Below are 22,350 nucleotides of genomic sequence, written 5' to 3'. Positions count from 1 at the left end.
CGAGCTGCTGATCCGCAAACTTCCCTTCCAGCGCTTGGTGAGGGAAATCGCCCAGAATTTCAAGACCGACCTGCGTTTCCAGAGCTCTGCTGTGATGGCCCTGCAGGAGGCTAGCGAGGCATACCTGGTCGGTCTGTTCGAGGACACCAACTTGTGTGCCATCCACGCCAAGAGGGTGACCATCATGCCCAAGGACATCCAGCTGGCCCGTCGCATCCGTGGAGAGCGCGCCTAAGATCAGACAAGAAACAACATAACCCCAAACAAGGCTTGTGATCCAGCAGGCTCCAGAACAGATAAGATCAGATAAGAGTCTTTCACACAACTGTCACTGATGAACTATCCCGCCCTCAATAACGCTCCTCAACCCCAAAGGCTCTTTTAAGAGCCAACCACTTCTCTCTCCAAAAGAGCAATGCATCACTCCATCCTCTGTTTGTCTGCACTGTGAGTCATGTTGTGAAATGTCCTCATTCTTATCTCATGTACATGAGGCAGAGAAAACGCACCAACGATACACACCAATAACATTTAAAAAGACAATAGTTAATGGAAAAAATACATTGATAGAAGTGTTTGTGTTTAATCATAACTGGTGCAAAACATGAAGGTTTTTAGCTTAGATTTAAATATTTTAAGGGTTTGGTCCTGTTTGATTTCTTCAGGGAGTTTGTTCCAGGAGCACCACCATAAAGACCAAATACGTATCTGTACTCTTTGCAACCTGCTGATCTCTGTACATAATGTTTACACAGTTCTCATTTAGGCTACTTGTGTATATATATTTTTAAACTGCAAAGTCCACATTTATTTTGTTAAGTTATCAGCTCTTTAGTCTAGTAGTAGATTACTTTATTTATGTTTGTTATCTTCACACTTGCTTTGGCAATGTAAACGGTTGTTTCCAACGCCAATGAAGCCCATTAAAATGTAAAATTAAAGGATATATTATCTTTGACAAAACTTAAAGGATATATCTCTCTGAAGACAGCTGTTATGGGGAGGGGCAAACAAAATGTTTGAATTTATGGCGGCAAATGCGTGGACGGAGCTCGTGTCCAATGGCAGCCGGAGAAGGAGGTGACAACGAGCCAATAGTACAGTATGCGAGATTTGAGTATGCGAGAAATTTAGTAGGCGAGCAGTTATTTCCGGGAAATTTGAAGTCGGTTTTGATGGACACTATCGAATTTCAGCCACGCCCACTGCAGCTCCGACTCACCTGCACGTCACGTGCTTGTAGAACGTCCAGAACATTTCAACATTTCAACATTTCAACTGCCGTTTAACATCTGTCTCCCTCAACTCGACAGGTGTTATTACAAAATAATATAAGCAATAAGCATTACTATACGATTTACGACTATTTAGGAAAATCTGAGAAAAATATAATTTGCATAATAATTTGGAACGCAGTGTAGAGACATGAAACACATATGTCATTATTTATTTATTTTATTTTACATGAATTTATACAGATCAGTCCATTTAGAAAAATGTCTTATACAATGACGACCTAGTTGTAAAGTTATGGTCAAGTTATGGTCAAACACACTTGAATCAAGAAGTCTCCATCTTCTGTGTAATATTTGGTTTCTGCATGTGTGTGTGTGTGTGTGTGTGTGTGTGTGTGTGTGTGTGTGTGTGTGTGCGCGCGCGCACACACAAAATAAGTTTCTGGCCTCATTAGTCTTACCTGCTTAAATAAGGGCGTGGAGGGAGGGAGAGAGAGAGAGAGAGGGAGGGAGTGGTAGGAAACAAAACCACAACACTACTGAAAGAATATTACTGTGCAAGTGAGAGGAGCTCACCACTGTGCGTGTGTGAGTGTGTGTGTGTGTGTGTGTGTGTGTGTGTGTGTGTGTGTGTGTGTGTGTGAGTGTGTGAGTGAGTGAGTGAGTGAGTGAGTGAGTGAGTGAGTGAGTGAGTGAGTGAGTGAGTGAGTGTGTGAGTGAGTGAGTGAGTGAGTGAGTGAGTGAGTGAGCGAGTGAGAGAGTGAGTGAGTGTGGGTGTGTGTGAGAGTGTGGGTGTGAGTGAGTGTGTGTGAGTGTGTGAGTATGTGAGTGTGTGTGTGTGTGAGAGTGAGTGTGTGTGTGTGGAATTGAGAATCGAATGTTGTCGTGCGACAAAATCGCACGCCGTGTGCATTGGCCGTTAAACTAGCAACAATACTTTGGGGCAACTTTATTCACCCTCAGCACTCAATGAGTTAAATATTATAGCTAAAATGTTCTGTTTACAGCACCACATTTTCAATTCAAACCTTAAGATGAGCTTCAATAATTTTCGTCTCTGAGGACTGATTCTTAATCTGCTCAACAATGATCTACTTCTCTAGTTGCAGCTGGTTGAAACGTATAGATAGCTCTTCATGCTTCATCCTGGGGAAGTCACATTACATTATTATCTTTATAGTGGAGGAAAACCATTCTGACATTATTGTGTGTGTGATATTCCAACTAAAATAACTCACTCATGCAGTGCAATGTCTTTCTTTAATTTCTCTATCTCCTTGATGGATGTTTCGTCTTTCCTCAACGCAACAGATAACTGCCCCTCAACCTCTTGTACTTTACTCTGGGGAAATATAAAATAAGTGGTGTGATTCTAGTCATTTAACATGGTGTGATTGTTGTTCAGGTAAGTATACCAGCTTTTATGTATTCAAGGAAAAGGTGGACAATGGAATCAAACCTCAGTCACAAGGGCTTTTTCCTTCAAATCATTGTGTGTGTCTTCAGCTTTTTTAAGAGCCTTCTCCAGTGAATTGTTCTCTACAGACCTTATCTCCATTTTAATCTAAAAGAGTAAAAATACATGCCTATAATTCAAATATAACTATTTTATCACAGCTATTAGTAACCTGAATGCCTTTATGTTTTAATTACACATTTCTGTACACAGCAAACCAGGAAAGGATAAAGGATTCATTTTTAAAAAGCTAGACGATTCTTTGGCGTAAATTACTATAACATACCCATTGTAGCCACATAATTACAGTACCTAATAACAAAAACAAGTAAATACCAGTGCACACCAATGAATGAATGAATGTGAATGGAGAATCGAATTCGGCGGTGCGACAAAATCGCACGCCGTGTGCATTGGGCTTAACACCACATAAAACACTTAGTGTTCCGGAACTCTTTGGTAGTTTGTGAGTTAAAGCCCCACAGTGTACTGTACTTTGCAAGACAATATGTTGCTTCTTTCATCTTTGTGTGTTGATGTGCTGGAAATATCTTCACGCCAATCAGGAGATTGAAACAAAAGAGATGACCATCACAAAAGAAACTGAACGACTTGAAGAAGAAAATCATAAATTACGGTTAGATTGAATATCCACATCTGTATATGAGTAATTATACACTGTAAAGAAAGACAATTTAAAAATCCTTCTCCTATTTACCAATAGAGAGGAAGTGAAGTCATTAAACACCAACATAAAAGAACAAGGTCAAGACACTGAGAATTTGGAGAAGAAGCTTGAAGAAAGTGTAAGAAAGTGAACATGTCAACTTGTGTGTATACAAATCTCCATCCAAATATTACAGAATGTAGTATATGTTCTCTTTACTCATTTCTCTAGTGTGAAGAATTGCAGGCTGAACTCACTAAAAAAGAGAAGCACATTAAATCAGTGGAAACAAAGGTGATTAGGAAAAAACAAGGAATCAAACAAGTCCCCATGTCTGAAATCTAGAGTGTATGAAATGTGTCTTTTTTTTCTCTACAGCTATCCATCCTGAAGACAAAATTGGAGGGTAAAACTAAATCCCATGATGAATGCCAAAAAGAGGTGTGTAGTGACTATCAAATATCATCTGTAAAAATGTCCATCTCTCGACAACATAATTGTTTTTCATTTAGCTAATTGTTTCCTTGTTTGTTCCCAGATTAAAATGCTGAAAAAACAAAGAGTAAAGGAGGTGGAAAAATCCAGTCAACTTGAAAATGAGGTATGGCATGTTATGACTTATTTATTAAAAGCAGAATGCATCTACAGCAATATGTTAAAATATCTGTTATGCTAATGAACCTAAATACATATTTTAAAGTATAGGGAAATGTTCCCACATTGTAATGCAGTTGTTATATCATCCACTTTAGATTCACAGATTAAAAGAGGAGTCAAATAATATTCAACAACTGAATGATGAGGAATGTCAAAAACTGATTGATGATCTTGGGACTAAATCAACCTCTGAAGCAGAGCTCCAGAAAGAGGTTATTCTTTGGACGTTTATGCAGTACATTTTCAGCTCCCAATAGATGTGTCTGAAAATACATGATATACAGTGTGTTCCCTGCAGGTACAACAGTGGAAGGTCACAGCTGTTGAAGCCATCAAGTGTAAGGAAGATGCAGAAATCAAATGTCAGCACAAAATAGCAGATATGGTCGCCTTGATGGAAAAGCACAAGGTAAGGTTGTCCTATGATAAATGTCCACAAAGTAATCCACTCCACTGCCGAAATGAAATGTTCCTCGTACTATTTAACATTTTGTTCCCTGTTGGTATCAGAACCAGTATGACAAAATGGTTGAAGAGAAAGATGCAGAGCTTGTTGAGAAGAAGAGGAAAGAAACAGAGGTTGATGCTATTAGAACATCACTGGTATGCTCATTATAGTATATATGTATACAGTATATTGACATTTAATGTGAGTACTTCTGCTCTGAGCACTTTAAGGAAATGGCTCTTGAAATTCTCCTCAGGAATTGGACTTGTCACAGAAAAACATAGAAACCAAGAGTTTGAAAGAACAACTAAAACAATTAAAGAAGGAGTGGGTAAGTGTACAGTAGTAAGGACATTTTGACGTATCATTTATTTCATTACTCCAATGCAGTAATTTGATAAGACAATGATGTTATGTATGGTGTTTTACTCATTCATGCTGTCCTGTTGGGTTTTAGGAGAACTTACAACAGGAGATAACAGAATTGAAAAAAGACATGGCATCTCTGCAAATGAGCCAGCAATTGGAGAAACAGAGTAAACAGGTATATATATCTGGGGATAAATGCTCTGTATTCCATTTGGTGTATTTTTAAAGTATCTGATAGTAATCCATTTCATTTTCTATGTTGAACAATTAGCTGCTTGAATCAAATTCGTTAGTATTTGTATACATATTAGTATACAGTATGATATGTCATAATCTTAGTAGTCTCATTTGTAGTTAAGTAATTGCTATATGATTTAACAGTTAGCCATTAATTAATGTCTTACTAGTTTACTTCCTCATTTCTCTTTATATTATCCTTATATTTTCAGATTCCAAGCCCTGCCTTTCAGAAATCACCTGGAAATGCCTTAAAGCTGGCTGCCATGAAACGGATGAGGGATGCTGGTTGGACAGCTGTCACCGGCACTGACAAAAAGAAGAAAAAAGACACTGGAAAGATCTTTGCGTAACCAATGAGTTTTCCTAGATGGATAGTGTTTTACATGTTTGGAGATGCAATATACTCTTTCATCACACAAGTTCATACATGCCTTAAAATGTTTAATGTTTCTGAGAAAAGCTGTTGATGAAAATACATTTGAAATGTAAGCTTGTGAAATTCATTGTTTTGTGTAACAGTGTGTGAGTAATGTTGTTTCTGTTCAGCCACTTTACTTTACTACAAAATGCTTTTTAGTTTTGACTTAATAGAGTCCATTCAACATGAGGTTTTGTGCTCATGACATTTATTGCACTTACTTTTAACAGCATTGTTTTGCTTGTCCTGTTCCTCTACATTACATTCAATGATGTATTGTTATTTATATATATTTTATCATTAAAGAAAATGGTGTTAAATTAATCATCATATCCATCTTGTATTTTCTACCTAGTACATAGTAATGTCTCTATTAAGCCCACAGAACAAGGTCAAGGAACTTACCCACAAGAACTATACAATACAATTGGTAAAGTAAAGAGAATTAAAAGAGAGCTAACTCAATGTAGGCCAGTTGGCAAGAATGGTCAATTAAGAATCATTGTCAATAGGCTGAAATGAATGAAAGGAAGGGGCCTCCTAGCTACCTGGGGACTACTCTTGCTCCTCATTTAAGAACTCAAGCCGGAATTGTGAGGGCTGGGAGTTGAAATTATGTTTATCCAAATTGATTTCACCCTCCATCAAGCTAGTAGTTGCTAGTAGAGTCCCCCAGAGATGACTAGTGTGTCTTCTGCTGCTACCAATCTGTCCACTAAAAGTAAAAAAAATGTGTCCAAGTTCAGTAAAATTACAGCTCAGATTTTCAGCTGATAATGATCAAGGCGACCACATTTATTTCTGTCTCTACTGTAACAGTTTGTGACCATGGATGTGCTTTGACATGATTTTTCTTGGTGAAAGGAGTATTTAGATAGAAAGGTTTGACAAAAAATAACAGCATCATAAAAGGTAATCCCAAGAGCCTACGTCTTAAATCAAAGCAACTTATTATAATATCACTGCACCTGTTTTCTGAAACTTCAGGAAATGACAACTGAAGATTAAACATGTATTATTCTTATGTCATTCCAACATGATCACAACATTCAGAAAATAGATTTTAGCTCACCTTGCAGTTTACAATTGACACTCCAGAGAGTAAAACCAGGAACATGGTATATTGCCCTAGCACCCGTAGATAGAAGTGCTTACCCTCTCCACTCCCTAAAGACCACAAACAGCAGAGGGCTTGTGTTCATGACATACTTGCAACAGGTAAGTGGCGGACCATTTCTTTGTCAACTTCCTTTATTGTCTGTTGTCAAGGAGACCAGAGATTTGCCTACCCTGTGTATATGTTTTTAGTCAATATTGCTCATCAATGTCTCTTCAGGATAGCACATTGTTTTGTAATCACACAGTAACTACTATACATGACAATGAGGAATATACAATAATGACCAAATTACTATAACAAAAACAATGAAAATCAAATACTAGCACAACAAAGGGGTACGACCCTAACCCTAATATTCACAAAATTAAAATGATGTAAAATCAGCCCACAGTGCTGTAAAATATAAAATAAACATTAGCATTGTTCCTATACACAGGTACATATTTGAAGTCATATAAATATAATTAATTATATTTTCATTCCATTCAGTGATTAATATATTTAATCTACACAATGTTGAAGATTCTTTACAAAATTACAATGATACGGTTATGTACAATATTGTTGGACATTGTGCTTCAATAATGCTAGTCATGTGTTCATTTGACACATACACACACATTCATGTCACTGACACACACGTACACACACGCCCCCCCCCCCCCCACCCCCCCCCCCCCCCACCCCACCCCCCCCCACACACACATTCACACACATTTAGAAACTTCACATTTAGCAACTTCACCAAACAATTACACACTTGGTTCCCTTTTTGGCAATACATATCATTGCTACAGATCCACAATGGAAATGTGAGAGGGCAAATGTCCATTTTCATTCATATGGAGCATTTCACAGTGGTTGGAGTCATCATAACTTAGTGACCTTCTCGACATCCTTCTCCAGTATATCAAACTGAGAGATTTTAAAGTCAGGATTGTCCACTCCCTTCTTCAGGTCTGAGCCAGCCTTCTCATTCAGCTCAGGATCTGATGCCTGTAGAGGACAAAGAGGAACCTTTAAACATGTGCAGGTGTTTATCTTTATACTTTGATACAAGGTACGTATGGTGTCAGTTAGTATAGAGTTGATCAGTCAAATCAATTCACACACTATCAATGTGTGCTCAGATCACTCAAGAAAATACTTTACCTGGGAGTCACAAAAGCAGAACAGGTCACTCTTTCTCACAAACAGATCAGAGGATAGTTTCTCCTGCTTGCAGCCACCTGAACAGGAACAACGCAGTCAGACATGTGACTAATAGCTATACCTAAATAACTGCAACAGGTATCAATTTGATCACGTTCAATTCTCCTCTCCACCCTTCTGTACTTTAAGGGTGTGACCTTTAACAGCTTTAGAGTGTGACTCACCTGTGATTATGCTCACCACCAGGCCTACGATCATTGTGACCAGAGTGCCCAGAGGACAGAAGTAGAGGTACGACAGGGAGTACCATGAGTCTGCCAGAGCAGGCCGGTAACTGCAACAGCAAGAGAACACACATCGGATTCAAGAAATCACTTCAGAAACTGTATTGAAATGACCCCTTTATTTGTAGATAGTGTATTATAGTGCTAATTTCCTGTATACATCCTTTTTTGATCTGTAGTATTATCCACTTGATTCAGTGACTTAAAGTCCAGCATCTCTGCCCACCTTAATGGAGCCATCATCTGCTCGAGGATAAGCGATACACCGTCGTGTGTAGTATTTGTAGTATGTGTCTCTGGGTGACTTACTCAGACAGAGTGGTCAGTGGTACAGGGCTGGTCCATGGTGTCACCGTGGTGAAGTTGAGGTCCACTGTGTGGCTACAGCCTGAGGTATTGAATGGCAGCGGGTCGGTCTTTTCAGCTGTGGGTGGGTAAATCTGTGCCCCGATGCCCACCCACAGGGTCAGAGTGGTTCTCCATTAATGTTCAGGGTGTATGCACTCCTAATTTGGAGTTCTCAAATATTGTTGCCCGTTGGAAAGGTTCAACTCACGACTCACGGATCTTTTTCAATTCTTCATTGTGTGCTGAGTTTCTGCGGGGACAACATAGTGGACTAATGCTTGGTGACAGTGGATACGGCCAGAGTACATTTTTATTCACACCATACATTAATCCCATAACAGCGCCACAGAAGAGGTACAACAGGGCTCATATCCGCACTCGAGGTATGGTTGAGCGTATGTTTGGGGTATGGAAAAATCGATTCCAGTGTTTACGCAACACACTCCGCTTCAACCCAAGAAGATGCTGCATAGTGATCATTGCTACAGCTGTGCTGCACAACTACCCGAGGAGGCAGCACTGTCCTGAACCTCCACAGGAAGGTGAAGATGATGCAGATGTGCCCATGGTTGTGGCAGTCGGTGACCAACGAGGACTTGCACACAGGAATGCCTTCACATTGCAGCACTTCAACTAGGGTGAGATGCATTTATTGTTTGCTTTGTACATAATTTAAGAGTAAAATTAAATGAGTGACAAGGCTGGAATAAAATGGTCAGTACTCGTGTAAATACTCTTGGGAAATTACAAGACACTTTTATTGTGAATCACAAGAGTTAAGCACAATTGTCTCAGCACTGTACTTCATTGTGTTCATAGCTTTCTCCTCCAACTTCATTTCCAATTCAACCTGGAGTATACTCATTTTGAATTCATGTTCTTCCATTAGATATTTCATTTTCTCTTCATGAAATTCTCTGGCTAACTTTTCATGCATTGTCATCGTTATTCTTCTTCGCTGACAGGTGCTGACAACTTCAGTTATGGCGGCAGCAGATGTGGACGGTAAACACTCATTGTGCACTGGCTCTGTCACTTGGGTCACAATTGTTTCCTCTGGGAAAATGAACAGTGTTAGAAGCACACATTTACTTATATGAACCTTAGAATGAAGATTGACAGTTGAATATGGAGGTTACCATTTGGGCTCAGGCTCAGTTCTTCATTTGCACTGTCCAAATGGTCATCATCTGGAATACCATCCAGGGGTTGCTGGTGCTCTATCATTCCAGAAAGCACATCACTGAATTCATCAGTTTGGTGATCTTTTGGTGGTCCGCCACCAGTAGTGAATCGCTCTCTTCTGGCTTCTGCACTCTGTTTTTTTAAAGTCAGTTTGATGTTCTTCCAGAGAGTCTATAAAAGCAGATGTCATTCAATATGAATTATCTTACACAAATATTTTTTTTATTTTTTATTTAACCTTTATTTATCCAGGTAAGTCACACTGAGATTTGCATCTCTTTTACAGGTGAGCCGAGGCCAAAAAAAGCAGCAAATAAGAAGTGAAATGCTGATAATCTCATGAAGAGATGAATGAAGATCTCACCTGAAGTTGCTGTACTGTTCGTTTTGTTACTTTTTAATTTGCATTAAATTCACTGCTAATTGCAATCCAACTACTCTTCTTCTTTTGCTCGGTAGCAGCAGTATGGTTTTGACTTTCAATGATTGGATGGTTTGATGCAATTTGTTTTAGTAGCGTCTTTTCCAACTCAGTGTAGTTCTTTGAACGAATTCTGGTTGCCACTGCCATTGTTCCATCTCAAGATCCACATCAGTCACATCAGTTTCTTACATATTTTTCTGACAATTAAGATAAAACCATTTGCTTTCAAAATAAAAGCTCCTGGTATTGTTTTCTATCAATGTTCTCACTAAAAATTGTGTTTTCTGTTCCATTCCGGGTTTTCATGGGGACCATTGTATGAACTAGCCTGGCTCCGCCTCCCTCAAATGAGGCTTAATCCAGGTATTTGCAATAAGGCTTACTTAGCTTACTCCAGGACTCCATAGTCTCCGACTTACTAAGCCACAGTTGAGATACTTTCATGCAAGCGGCTTAAATGACCTAGTTTAACTAGTCAAGATTAGGCCTAGTCCTGTCTTTATTTAAGCCCTGTCTGAGCAACCGGAGACAAGGCCTAGTCCCAGACTAAAATGCTGTTTGAGCTGGCTTAACTGAAATTCACTTGCACAGACGTAGCTTAAAATAGTCGTGGATTAAGCCTGTTCTGGATTAAACAAAGCCGATTGCAAAATTGAGGATTAGAGCTACTCCAGGACTAAATTGGACTGAATTGAAGCTTAAACTAATCTGCCAAGGAGGCAGGTTTAACTCCCGCTTAGTAGGCTAGGCTACTGTTTGTGAAACTGAGCTTGGATTGTTTGGGAGCATGGACTATTTGGAATATCTAAATGAGGACCAACATGCACGACAAAGGCCAGCCAGACGAATACTGCTGGATAGGAGTGATCCATTGAATCAGTTTGATGAAATAACTTTTCGAGACCGCTTTCGTATGTACAAGGAAAATGCATTGGAGATAATTACTTTGCTTGAGCCTAGAATGAATGAATGAATGAATGAATGGTCTTTACGAATGGTCTTTATTGTCATTGCTATAGTACAGGTACCAAACAACGAAATTTGGGAACACCTCTCTCCATAGTCCTGCAAAACAATCCACCATAACCATCAACATCCTGACTGACAATATGATTTTATGATTTTATATTTTTATTTCATTTACTAGATAATAACCTCCATGCATCCACCCATAAGCACTATTGAGCACTGTTGGCCTTTTTCCTGTTGTCTATCTTCTATTTTATTGTTTTATCTTCACTATTCTTCTCTTATTCTTTTATTCTTTTATTCTTTTATCTTCTATTAAGAGAAAAAAAAAAACTCCTATGGAAGCCATTGGCTGCTCTACCGCTCCTCCCCTCCATCTACACCTCCACATCCAAGCGAAACGATGGATAGAAAAGGGCACAAGCCCTGAGCTGTCCAATCATGAACAAGAACTATCGTATCGAAGGACCATTATCACATTCTTTTCTTCGACTTGTTGTCTATGAACTCTATCCTGATCTTGACCCGTCCGCGGGTCTTCTTCCCGGGCTTGGCCCCGCTGGGGGGCCATCATCCCCGCTCCCGACCCGCCGGCCTCTCCTCGGAATGTGGGACCACTACCCAGGTGAATGAGAACCTGACTGATCCTGAGATCCTGGAGTTGGTCGGTAACGCTCCTCAACCCCAAAGGCTCTTTTAAGAGCCAACCACTTCTCTCTCCAAAAGAGCAATGCATCACTCCATCCTCTGTTTGTCTGCGCTGTGAGTCATGTTGTGAAATGTCCTCATTCTTATCTCATGTACATGAGGCAGAGAAAACGCACCAACGATACACACAGTTGTGACAGAAACATTCCTCATGATGTGACATTTTCAGCATTCAATATAATATTCAGTTCTCTAAGGTTTTAAAAACCAACCCTTTTATGTTCTTATTCCTGTTGTAAAGCACTTTGAGCTGCATTTCTTGTATGAAAGGTGCTGTATAAATAAAGCTTTACTTACTTACCCCTTTCACCAATCCCATGTGGATTCTTTATTTTCTCCAGAAACCGTCCTATTACAGCGTGGACCCGACCACCACGACCACATCTGGGTCCTGTCAGGGGAACAGCGGCACGCTCTCCCTGGCCATCGCTGGAGACAGAGGGAAGCTGGAGTTCACCTTCAAACAGGTACAGGCTGGTTGACAGGTTAGATTCAGAGCAGTGGAGTTGAAAATGCACCAGCCTCCCCTGGTTTCTACCTCCCCCAGCCTCCCCTGGTGTTCTACCTCCACCGGCCTCCCCTGGTTTCTACCTCCACCAGCCTCCCCTGGTTTCTACCTCCCCCAGCCTCCCCTGGTGTTCTACCTCCACCGGCCTCCCCTGGTTTCTACCTCCACCAGCCTCCCCTGGTTTCTACCTCCACCAGCCTCCCCTGGAAGGCTGGGTAGAGGTATAGGGGTGTGTGCAATGTTCCTCCTGTTGGGGGGCTGGAGGGGCTAGGTAGAGGTATGGGGGGGGGGCTGGGAGTAGAGGTAGAGGGGTGTGTGCAATGTTCCCCCTGTTGGGGGGCTGGGTAGAGGTAGAGGGGTGTGTGCAATGTTCCTCCTGTTGGGGGGCTGGAGGGGCTAGGTAGAGGTATGGGGGGGGGCTGGGGGTAGAGGTATAGGGGCGGCTAGGCTACCGCAGGGATTTTGAGTTAAGCAGATTATCAGCTGCAGGGAAAACAGTTTGTGTGCCTCCTGGTGCAGGAATGTAGTCTCCTGTACAGCCGTGTGGGAGGAGGGGAAGCAGGGCTGACTGGGGTGGGAGGTGTCCCCACTGATGCCTCGCGCCCTACACTCATAGCCGGCTTTCTTGTCTGATGATTATAGACATCTCACCCCATCTCATCCAATATAGCTTTACCAATATGTAGGATAACACATTTCTACTATTCTACTCTGTGTTAACCTTCTGCTGTGGTGATTGGGGTCCAGAGGTTGCTACAGGGACACTCTCTACATTCTGAGGTCATGCCCAACCCCTACATACAGTAGCTACAAGTCAGCCATTATTCAAAACGGTCATGATGCTGTAGAGCTGATGCACCAAGCCTGAGGCTGAACACATGGGCTACCACATGGATTCTTAATAGGACTAGATGTTAAAATCCCTAAATAATTAGCACAACAATTGACTGAGTGGAGTTGGAGATGTCCTCTTGGGTGGAGTGGAATTTGGCAATGACCACGTGGTGCCACCAGTACGACACATCTTCAGTTGTGGTCCCCGACCTCATTGGGTGTTTCGGCCATTTATCACAAGACACCCTCTGCCGAGGTTGGCCCACCACAGGCTGATCAGGCCTGGGTGTGTGTCGCACGGTGGCACCACGTGGTCATTTGGGAGCCCATGTTGGGTCCCTACGTTTCAGCCACAGCCAGTGACTGCTCCGTTCTGCTGCAGTGGACAGTTCTTTAATTGCCTTCCGTTGGGCCTGTCCTCTGATCCCTACTGCCCTCAGGAGCCTTGTGGTGGAGCTGGCTACAAAGCCTCTGCAGCCCACCTCCACTGGCCACACCTTCACGTTCCAGCCCCGCCCCTCTGCTTCGACTGCTAAGTTGGCATACCGCAGCCTCTTCCGTTCGAATGCCTCATCGATGGCCTCCTCCCATGGGACCGTCAGTTCTACGATGAAGACACGCCGGCAGGACTTGGACCAGAGGACTAGGTCTGGGCGCAGGTTGGTCGCTGCAATTTCGGGTGGGAAGGTGAGCCTCTGGCTGAGGTCTACCCGCATTTCCCAATCCCGGGCTGCGTTCAGTGGGCCTGAGTCTGGAGGTGATGGCTTGGTCCGCTGTTTCTCCCCTTCCCGGATGAAGATTGTTTTCCGTGGAAAGGTAGTCTGGGCATTTAGAGGCATGGCGTTGGTGGTTACCCTCTTGTGCTCAAGTTCGGCAGCCAAGCACTTTAGCACTTGGTTGTGGCGCCAGGTGTATCTTCCTTGAGTTAGACTGGTCTTGCAACCCACCAAGATGTGTTTGAGGCTTGCTGGGGCTGCACACTGGAGACAGGCTGGGTCCTCTCCATACCAGAGATGTAGGTTGGTAGGAGAGGGCAGGACATCATATGTGGCTCTGATGATGAAACTTAGCCTATTAGACTCCATGCTCCACAGCTCGTTCCATGTGATTTTCCTCCTCTCCACGCTCTCCCACTTCATCCAGCGGCCTTGCTGGGCTTGGGAGACTGCCTTGGCGCACCTGGCTGCTTCCTCCTGGTGGCGCACCTCCTCAACCACCATCTTCCGCCGTTCGGTTGGAGTAGCCTTTTGCCATGTGGGTGTTGTTGTTTCCAAACCAAGGCCCCCTCTGCCATGTTGGACATGCCCCACTATATCCCGGTGTCTGAGGGCGGTCTTTGCCACCGCAACTGCTGCAGATGGCTTCCATTTCCTCCCCGTTGCTAGGATCGGAGCAGCACCTCTGACAAATGGATCCCGGGATTCTGTGAGAGTCATTTCCAGCCTTGATTTGGCACATTTGTACTCCTCCACCAGGCTTGAGATTGGTAGGGAGAGGGCTCCGTTGCCATACAGGCCTATGCTGCTAAGGCCTCTCGGCAGTCCAAGCCACTTCCTCACTTGTGCATTCACCAGTCTCTCCAGCCGGTTGGCATGGGATAGTGTGACCTCGTAGATGGAAATTGGCCACATGAGACGGGGCAGCAGCCCAAACTGAAAGCACCACAGCTTCAGCTTCCCAGGGAGAGCAGTGTTGTTGATCTGCTTGAGGCCACTGATTGTATCCTGCCTGAGTTGTTCCACCTGCTTCGAGTCTTTGAGTTCTGCGCTATACCAGCGGCCAAGGCTTTTGATAGGCTTCTCCAGAACTGTTGGTATTGGCTCGTTGTTGACGTGGAACTTCTCATTGGCGAGCTTGCCTTTGACAATGGAGATACTGCGGGACTTGCTGGGTTTAATCTCCATTCGTGCCCATTTGATGTTTCCCTGGAGTTTATCCAGCAGGCGTTTGGTGCATGCGTTTGTTGTTGTTATTGTCGTCATGTCATCCATGTACGCCCTGATTGGAGGAAGACGCAGCCCGCTCCTCAACCGTTCCCCTCCAACGACCCATCGGGATGCTCGAATAATGAGCTCCATTGCCATGGTAAACGCCAGTGGAGAGATGGTGCAGCCCGCCATTATGCCTATCTCGAGGTGCTGCCATGCAGTTGTACTGGCTTGTGCTGTAACACAAAACTGGAGGTCCTGGAAGTAGGCTTTGACCAGCCTTGTGATGCCCTCTGGGACTTGGAAGAAGTTGAACGCTGTCCACAAAATCTCATGAGGCACTGACCCGAAGGCATTGGCAAGATCTAAGAAAACCACATGCAGGTCTTTTTTCTCCTTCTTGGCCGTTTGTACCTGGTGCCAGATAACATTTGTGTGTTCCAGGCATCCTGAGAATCCACTTATCCCTGCCTTCTGCACTGAGGTGTCGACAACGTTGTTCTTCTGCAAGAATACTGAGAGCCTCTGGGCCACAACACTGAAGAAAATCTTTCCTTCCACATTCAGTAGACTGATCTGGCGGAACTGGTCGATGGTTGAGGAATTCTTCTCTTTGGGAATCAGGATCCCTCCTGCCCTTCGCCATGCCTTTGGTATGATTCCCTTTTCCCATGCCACTTTCATTAGCTTCCAGAGGTATTTCAAGACGCCTGGACTGTTCTTATATAGCCTGTATGGAACGCCGTTGGGCCCAGGGGCTGAGGCTGTTCTTGCCCGTTTTACTGTGCTCTCAACTTCGCTCCATGTAGGGGGCCTTGTTTCCATCTGGTGCTCAGGTGGTTGGATTGGTGGCATGTCATCCAGAATGCTGGCTGGCACATGCCTCTGGTTGTCGGAGTAGGTCTTCCTCAGGTGCTCCTCTAGTTCCCTTATGGGTACTTTGAGGGTACCCGTTTTCTCCTTGACAAAGAGGTCTTTGACGAACTTGTAGGGATCTCTGTAGAAGGCAGTCCTCGTTCGCTCTTTCTTCTTGTGTTGCTTTCTCAAGCATTCTGCTCTTCGCAGTGTTGCAAGACGCTGCTTGATGTCGGCCTGTAGTGCCTCAAGTCCTTTCCTTTCCACTTCTGTGGCCTTCTTCCACTGTTTTCTCAGGCACCTTCTTTCTTTCACAAGTCTTTCAATCTCTTGTTGTCTCCTGGACTTGAGATGGGCTGATGGTTCCTTCTGTGTCCCATGGTTCTTACTTTTCACCCCAAATCTCTCTGCTCCATAGCTGTAAATGATCTCTCCAATCTTGTCCAGCTTTCTTTCCACGCCCCCTTTCAGACCTTCTAGAAGATGGACAAGGTCTGTGTCAGTGTTTTCCCACTCCTTTTTCTGGCAGGCTTTAGGCCACAAGATTTGAGGCTTCCGTCCATTCATCTTCCTCTCTACTGCTGTCTGTGGCTGGATAGGCTCTGGACTCATGTCCGTTGATGGATCTGTGCTTGGTTGAGCTTCGTCTGGGGTTCTGATACCCTGTGGACTGTGGTGAATATCCTGCCACTGGGCTTCACTCGACTGATTTGCCCTACCTCTGAGGAAGTAGTGGTCAATGCGAGGCACCTCGCTAAGCTCTCTTAGGCACTTTTTCCTGCCCTGGTGGATCTTGAGACCCTTCTCTGATGTTATCTTTTTCCAGCCACAGATGCAGCTTTGTAGCTTGTGTCCTGCCAGTGTTGTTACTCCGTCAACTACTGTGCTGATCATTTGATTCGTTGTCATTTCCGTTCCAGGGTCTGTTACCGTGTGATCCGCCGTTGAGTCATCTTCCGCCCCCGCTCTCGCAGACTCTAGGGGTGTTTTTCCTTTTGAACTTTTTGTAGCCATAGTTGGGTGGAACCAAGTCACTGTGTAGTGAAAGGCTCCTGCCAACACGGGTAGCTAACCCATGCCAGCCCCGTTGGGGTCTGTTCCCTCCTGTCAGCTGTCTCTTCAAGCCGTCACCAGGTCTTTCCCAGGTTGTCAGCTGCCCTTTCGCAGCGGTCACTGGTTTTGACACCAGACATCAGGATTCTTAATAGGACTAGATGTTAAAATCCCTAAATAATTAGCACAACAATTGACTGAGTGGAGTTGGAGATGTCCTCTTGGGTGGAGTGGAATTTGGCAATGATCACGTGGTGCCACCAGTACGACACATCTTCAGTTGTGGTCCCCGACCTCATTGGGTGTTTCGGCCATTTATCACAAGACACCCTCTGCCGAGGTTGGCCCACCACAGGCTGATCAGGCCTGGGTGTGTGTTGCACGGTGGCACCACGTGGTCATTTGGGAGCCCATGTTGGGTCCCTACGTTTCAGCCACAGCCAGTGACTGCTCCGTTCTGCTGCAGTGGACAGTTCTTTAATTGCCTTCCGTTGGGCCTGTCCTCTGATCCCTACTGCCCTCAGGAGCCTTGTGGTGGAGCTGGCTACAAAGCCTCTGCAGCCCACCTCCACTGGCCACACCTTCACGTTCCAGCCCCGCCCCTCTGCTTCGACTGCTAAGTTGGCATACCGCAGCCTCTTCCGTTCGAATGCCTCATCGATGGCCTCCTCCCATGGGACCGTCAGTTCTACGATGAAGACACGCCGGCAGGACTTGGACCAGAGGACTAGGTCTGGGCGCAGGTTGGTCGCTGCAATTTCGGGTGGGAAGGTGAGCCTCTGGCTGAGGTCTACCCGCATTTCCCAATCCCGGGCTGCGTTCAGTGGGCCTGAGTCTGGAGGTGATGGCTTGGTCCGCTGTTTCTCCCCTTCCCGGATGAAGATTGTTTTCCGTGGAAAGGTAGTCTGGGCATTTAGAGGCATGGCGTTGGTGGTTACCCTCTTGTGCTCAAGTTCGGCAGCCAAGCACTTTAGCACTTGGTTGTGGCGCCAGGTGTATCTTCCTTGAGTTAGACTGGTCTTGCAACCCACCAAGATGTGTTTGAGGCTTGCTGGGGCTGCACACTGGAGACAGGCTGGGTCCTCTCCATACCAGAGATGTAGGTTGGTAGGAGAGGGCAGGACATCATAAAGTATTTACCGTCACCTCATGACTAGCCTCCACTATTATGGTTTTGACACCAAGATCAGAGAATCAACAATAGTCATAACTTTGATCATCACGATATGCACACTAGTCAGCGTTTTGTAGAATTCCCAATTACACATTTTTAACAGGGATGGTTGCTCATAGAGCTGAAGCATTTGCATTTGATTCGTGAACTTCCTACTTTAAGGAATGGATATACTGTATATGTAAGATGAATATTTGTAAGTTTTGCAATGAAATAACAGTACATGTTTTAAAGGTAAATATTTGAGTATCAAATACATGGATAACTAAAATTATGGTTTCACAACCATGAGCAGAAATGCACATTCCACATGAGCAGAAATGCTCAGCAGAAATGCCCCAGTATGCAGCGACTCAGAGCATATACCTTGGGCACTATTGTTCCCACATGTATGTGGACTACCATAAGACAAGATACTGGTTTAATAGCACACGTGGATATATTTTCAGTTCAAGAGTACTGTACAAAAAGCAACCATCACAGTTCCTGCATCATACGCATAACTCATCTCTATAACTACCGCAACTTCATTTCTCTTGTTGCAATGCCAAGAAACTCACTAGCAGCCAGGTGAGCTCTTGTCCAATATTGGGCAGTAGGGGGTCAGGTAAGACACGTTTGGAGCACTTCAGGCATGGGTGTTGCTGCTAGACCCCTTTTACTGGGGCACCTGCCCTCGTATTGATCTGCTGTGACCCAGAAAAATCACATGTTCGAGTTATCATAAGAAAAAGTTATCTATAAGGCCATAGACCATAATGCTATAAGAATTAGTGGCTATTATTAGGTTTTTAGTAAGTATCATATAACTAAGTATCCTCTAGCAAGTAAGAGACAATGCACTCATGAACATGTGCCCCTAAGTGACGACTTTTTAATTGCTCATTAGAGGTGTGAACATATTAAATGGGGGAAGATGGGGGCCACACCATGAGTTTCTCTCCTTTTATGCCTATAGCAGCCAATGACACAGAGGTATTCTTTGCAGCATGACATCGTGCATTGTCATGCATGAAGATGATTTTGCTACGGAAGGCACGGTTCTACTTTTTGTACCACGGAAGAAAGTGGTCAGTCAGAAACTCTACATACTTTGCTGAGGTCATTTTCACACCTTCAGGGACCTTAAAAGGGCCTACCAGCTCTCTCCCCATGATTCCGGCCCAAAACATGACTCCGCCACCTCCTTGCTGACGTCGCAGCCTTGTTGGGACATGGTGGCCATCCACCAACCATCCACTACTCCATCCATCTGGACCATCCAGGGTTGCACGGCACTCATCAGTAAACAAGACTGTTTGGAAATTAGTCTTCATGTATTTCTGAGCCCACTGTCATGCTGCAAAGAATACCTCTGTGTCATTGGCTGCTATAGGCATAAAAGGAGAGAAACTCATGGTGTGGCCCCCATCTTCCCTTGACCTCAACCCTATTGAGACCCTTTGGAGCATCCTCAAGCAAAATATATATGAGGGTGGGAGGCAGTTCACATCAAAACAGCAGCTCTGGGAGGCTATTCTGGCATCCTGCAAAGAAATTCAAGCAGAAACGGTCCAAAAACTCACAAGTTCAATGGATGCAAGAATTGTGAAGGTGATATCAAAGAAGGGGTCCTATGTTAGCATGTAACTTGACCTGTTAAGATGTTTTTGTTTGAAATAGCTTTTGATTTCAGTAAATATGACCTTCTTATATGACCCCCTAACCCTAAATTCATCAAATTACCATTTTTAGTTCTTTACAACCTATAAAATGTTTTGAAACTCTGTTGTGCATAATAATTTGGAACAGTGGATTTTGAGTTTTTTATTTAAAAAAAAAATACTGTTATCATTGGGAGGTTTGTTCAATAACATTTGAATTATACTCTAACGGTTGATGACTTGAAAATTATACTGATTGTCATTTGCATCGACTATTTAGGAAAATCTGAGAAAAATATCATTTGCATAATAATTTGGAACGGGCTGTATGTATAATGCATCAGCTTCTGGGTAGAGTTTCTGAACGAGTATGACTGAATACATGAAAGGGTAACATATTTTATTTTAGTTCTCTTCTGCCAACTGGAAGCGAAGCAAGTGCGAGAAAACGTGACGCGACTGCACATCAGCATGCATTTATGCATGGCACCATCACACCATGTAGGCTGCAATAAGGCCTCAAGCTCACCCACACAACCACATACCACGATAGGTATGCTATGCAGTGCAGGCTGTATACATCAGTCGTTAAACATTTTTACATTTGACCTTTATCCAAAGTGATTCACAAGAAACTAATTATATTCCGTTAACAATTAGCAACTAGGTCAAAGTGGTCAGTGGATGCAGATAAAAATCAATAATTTCCTCAAGCTATGACATAACAGAAATTAAAAAAATAAATAATAATAAAGGAAGAGAGACCATAATTGATTTTTTTTGAATGTCAGAGCTTGGGGATTATGTTTTTATGTGTGATTATTATGTGTTGTTGTGAATCCTGGATGAAATCACACCCAAAAAAATATATAATACATACATAATTCATAAATCTGGGTAATGACCCCTCTGTCAAGTTAGAGTGACATCTGGTTTCCGGGGCGTCTTTAAACACTCTTTGAAACACTAAGCTTGCCATCTGTTGGCAATAAAGACATTTAAGAATGTGAGTACAAACTGCTGGCGTTGTCCTAAGCCAGGGGCAGCATAGCATACCAAATGGGAGAGCCCAGCAGACTCCTCTCCACCAGTTTGTGGAAGTGGAGGTTGACCATGGCAAAGGCAATGGCCTGGCTCTCGCTCTGCAGAGAGACAGAGAGGGAGAGAGAGAGAGAGAGAGAGAGAGAGAGAGAGAGAGAGAGAGAGGGAGGGTGAGAGGGAGAGAGAGAGAGAGAGAGAGAGAGAGAGGGAGGGAGAGAGGGAGAGAGAGAGAGAGGGAGGGGGGGAGAGAGAGAGAGAGACAGAGAGGGAGGGAGAGAGGGAGAGAGAGAGAGAGGGAGGGGGGGAGAGAGAGAGAGAGAGAGAGACAGAGAGGGAGGGAGAGAGGGAGAGAGAGAGAGAGGGAGGGGGAGAGAGAGAGAGAGAGAGAGAGGGAGGGGGAGAGAGAGAGAGAGACAGAGAGAGAGAGAGAGAGAGAGAGAGTGAGGGAGACACAGAGAGAGAGACAGAGAGGGAGAGAGAGAGAAGATTTTAGAGCTTACCTTGAGGGACCCTATTCAATCAGGTGACCAGGTTTCCTTGACAACCATGGTGTTTTAAAAAAACAAAAAACAATTAGAGTAGCCACCAAGGACGGAGCTGGGCAGCTGAGGTAGTAAACTGTAATGTCTACAAGCCATGCAGGTGACATTCTATAACGACAAGCCATGCAGGTGACATTCTATAACGACAAGCCATGCAGGTGACATTCTATAAGCCCACGGTCCAAACTATGGCGACGACAAAAACATTCTTTCGAATACAGCAGTGTTTCCCCCATACATAGCAGAAACTGTGGGCTGCCATATATAGTCTAATTTGTCCCACCATAGTCCCATTACAAACCGAAAGTATTTTTAGCGCCGTTTTATTTTACCTTTTTGTACATACCCTTTTTTTTTCTCCAATACTGACAACCCACTTTCTGTTTTTAATAATAATAATAATAATAATAATAATAATAATAATATTAATAATAATAAACATTTATTTGTATAGCACTTTTCCTGCAAACGTTGCAGCTCAAAGTGCTTTAATCATTATAGAATCATAATTTAATTATTTAGTCATTTAAAGGCAATATTAAAAAGATGGGTTTTCAGTCTTGACTTGAACATATTTGCTGAGGTTGCATTCCTAATGTAAACTGGCAGTGCATTCCACAATTTGGGTGCATAAAATAAGAATGCAGCCTCACCAAATCTCTTCTATGTGGTACACAGAGAAAACCAGCGTCAGAAGACCTGAGAGCTCTATTGGGCTGATATGCTAGCAAAAGGTCTTTCAGATATTCTGGTGCTATGCCAGTGAGAGCTTTATAAACAAGCAGAAGGATCTTGAAATCTATTCTGAACTTAACAGGAAGCCAGTGTAGAGTCCCTAAAATATGAGATGATAATAATAATAATAATAATAATAACCAACTACAGGCTTCAATACTATCTAAAATGGGATATTAGGTTATATATAAAATATAATGTTTGGCTTGATATGTATAATATCTATTGTTGGGTAGAGCCATAGATGACATACTCTCCAGAAGCCTATGAGGAGACCAGGAGGGAAGAGCACCAGCCTGACCAGTTTGTCTTTGCCAACGAGGACCCCATTCCCAGAGAAGGTGCTTTGGTCAAACG

At 43.5% G+C, this 22,350-nt stretch overlaps 1 protein-coding gene across 1 annotated transcript in view; it reads left to right on the top strand.

Moving 5' to 3' along the window:
* Window positions 1-235, top strand: part of LOC308163946 (histone H3.2-like) — a gene marked incomplete at both ends in the record, with an annotated part of 414 nt that extends 179 nt beyond the window's left edge. Inside the window, one exon of the mRNA XM_080538116.1 lies at window positions 1-235. This exon is cut by the window's left edge and continues 179 nt beyond it. Within this exon, the coding sequence (XP_080394242.1) occupies window positions 1-235 (235 nt within the window).
* Between the last annotated feature and the right edge of the window lie 22,115 nt (window positions 236-22,350).

This window comes from Nansenia antarctica (genome assembly GCF_963989245.1).
Source record: "Nansenia antarctica genome assembly, chromosome: 8".
Lineage (NCBI taxonomy): Eukaryota > Metazoa > Chordata > Actinopteri > Argentiniformes > Microstomatidae > Nansenia > Nansenia antarctica.
Note: the sequence above shows the minus strand (reverse complement) of the source record. Positions and strands in the feature narration are given on the sequence as shown.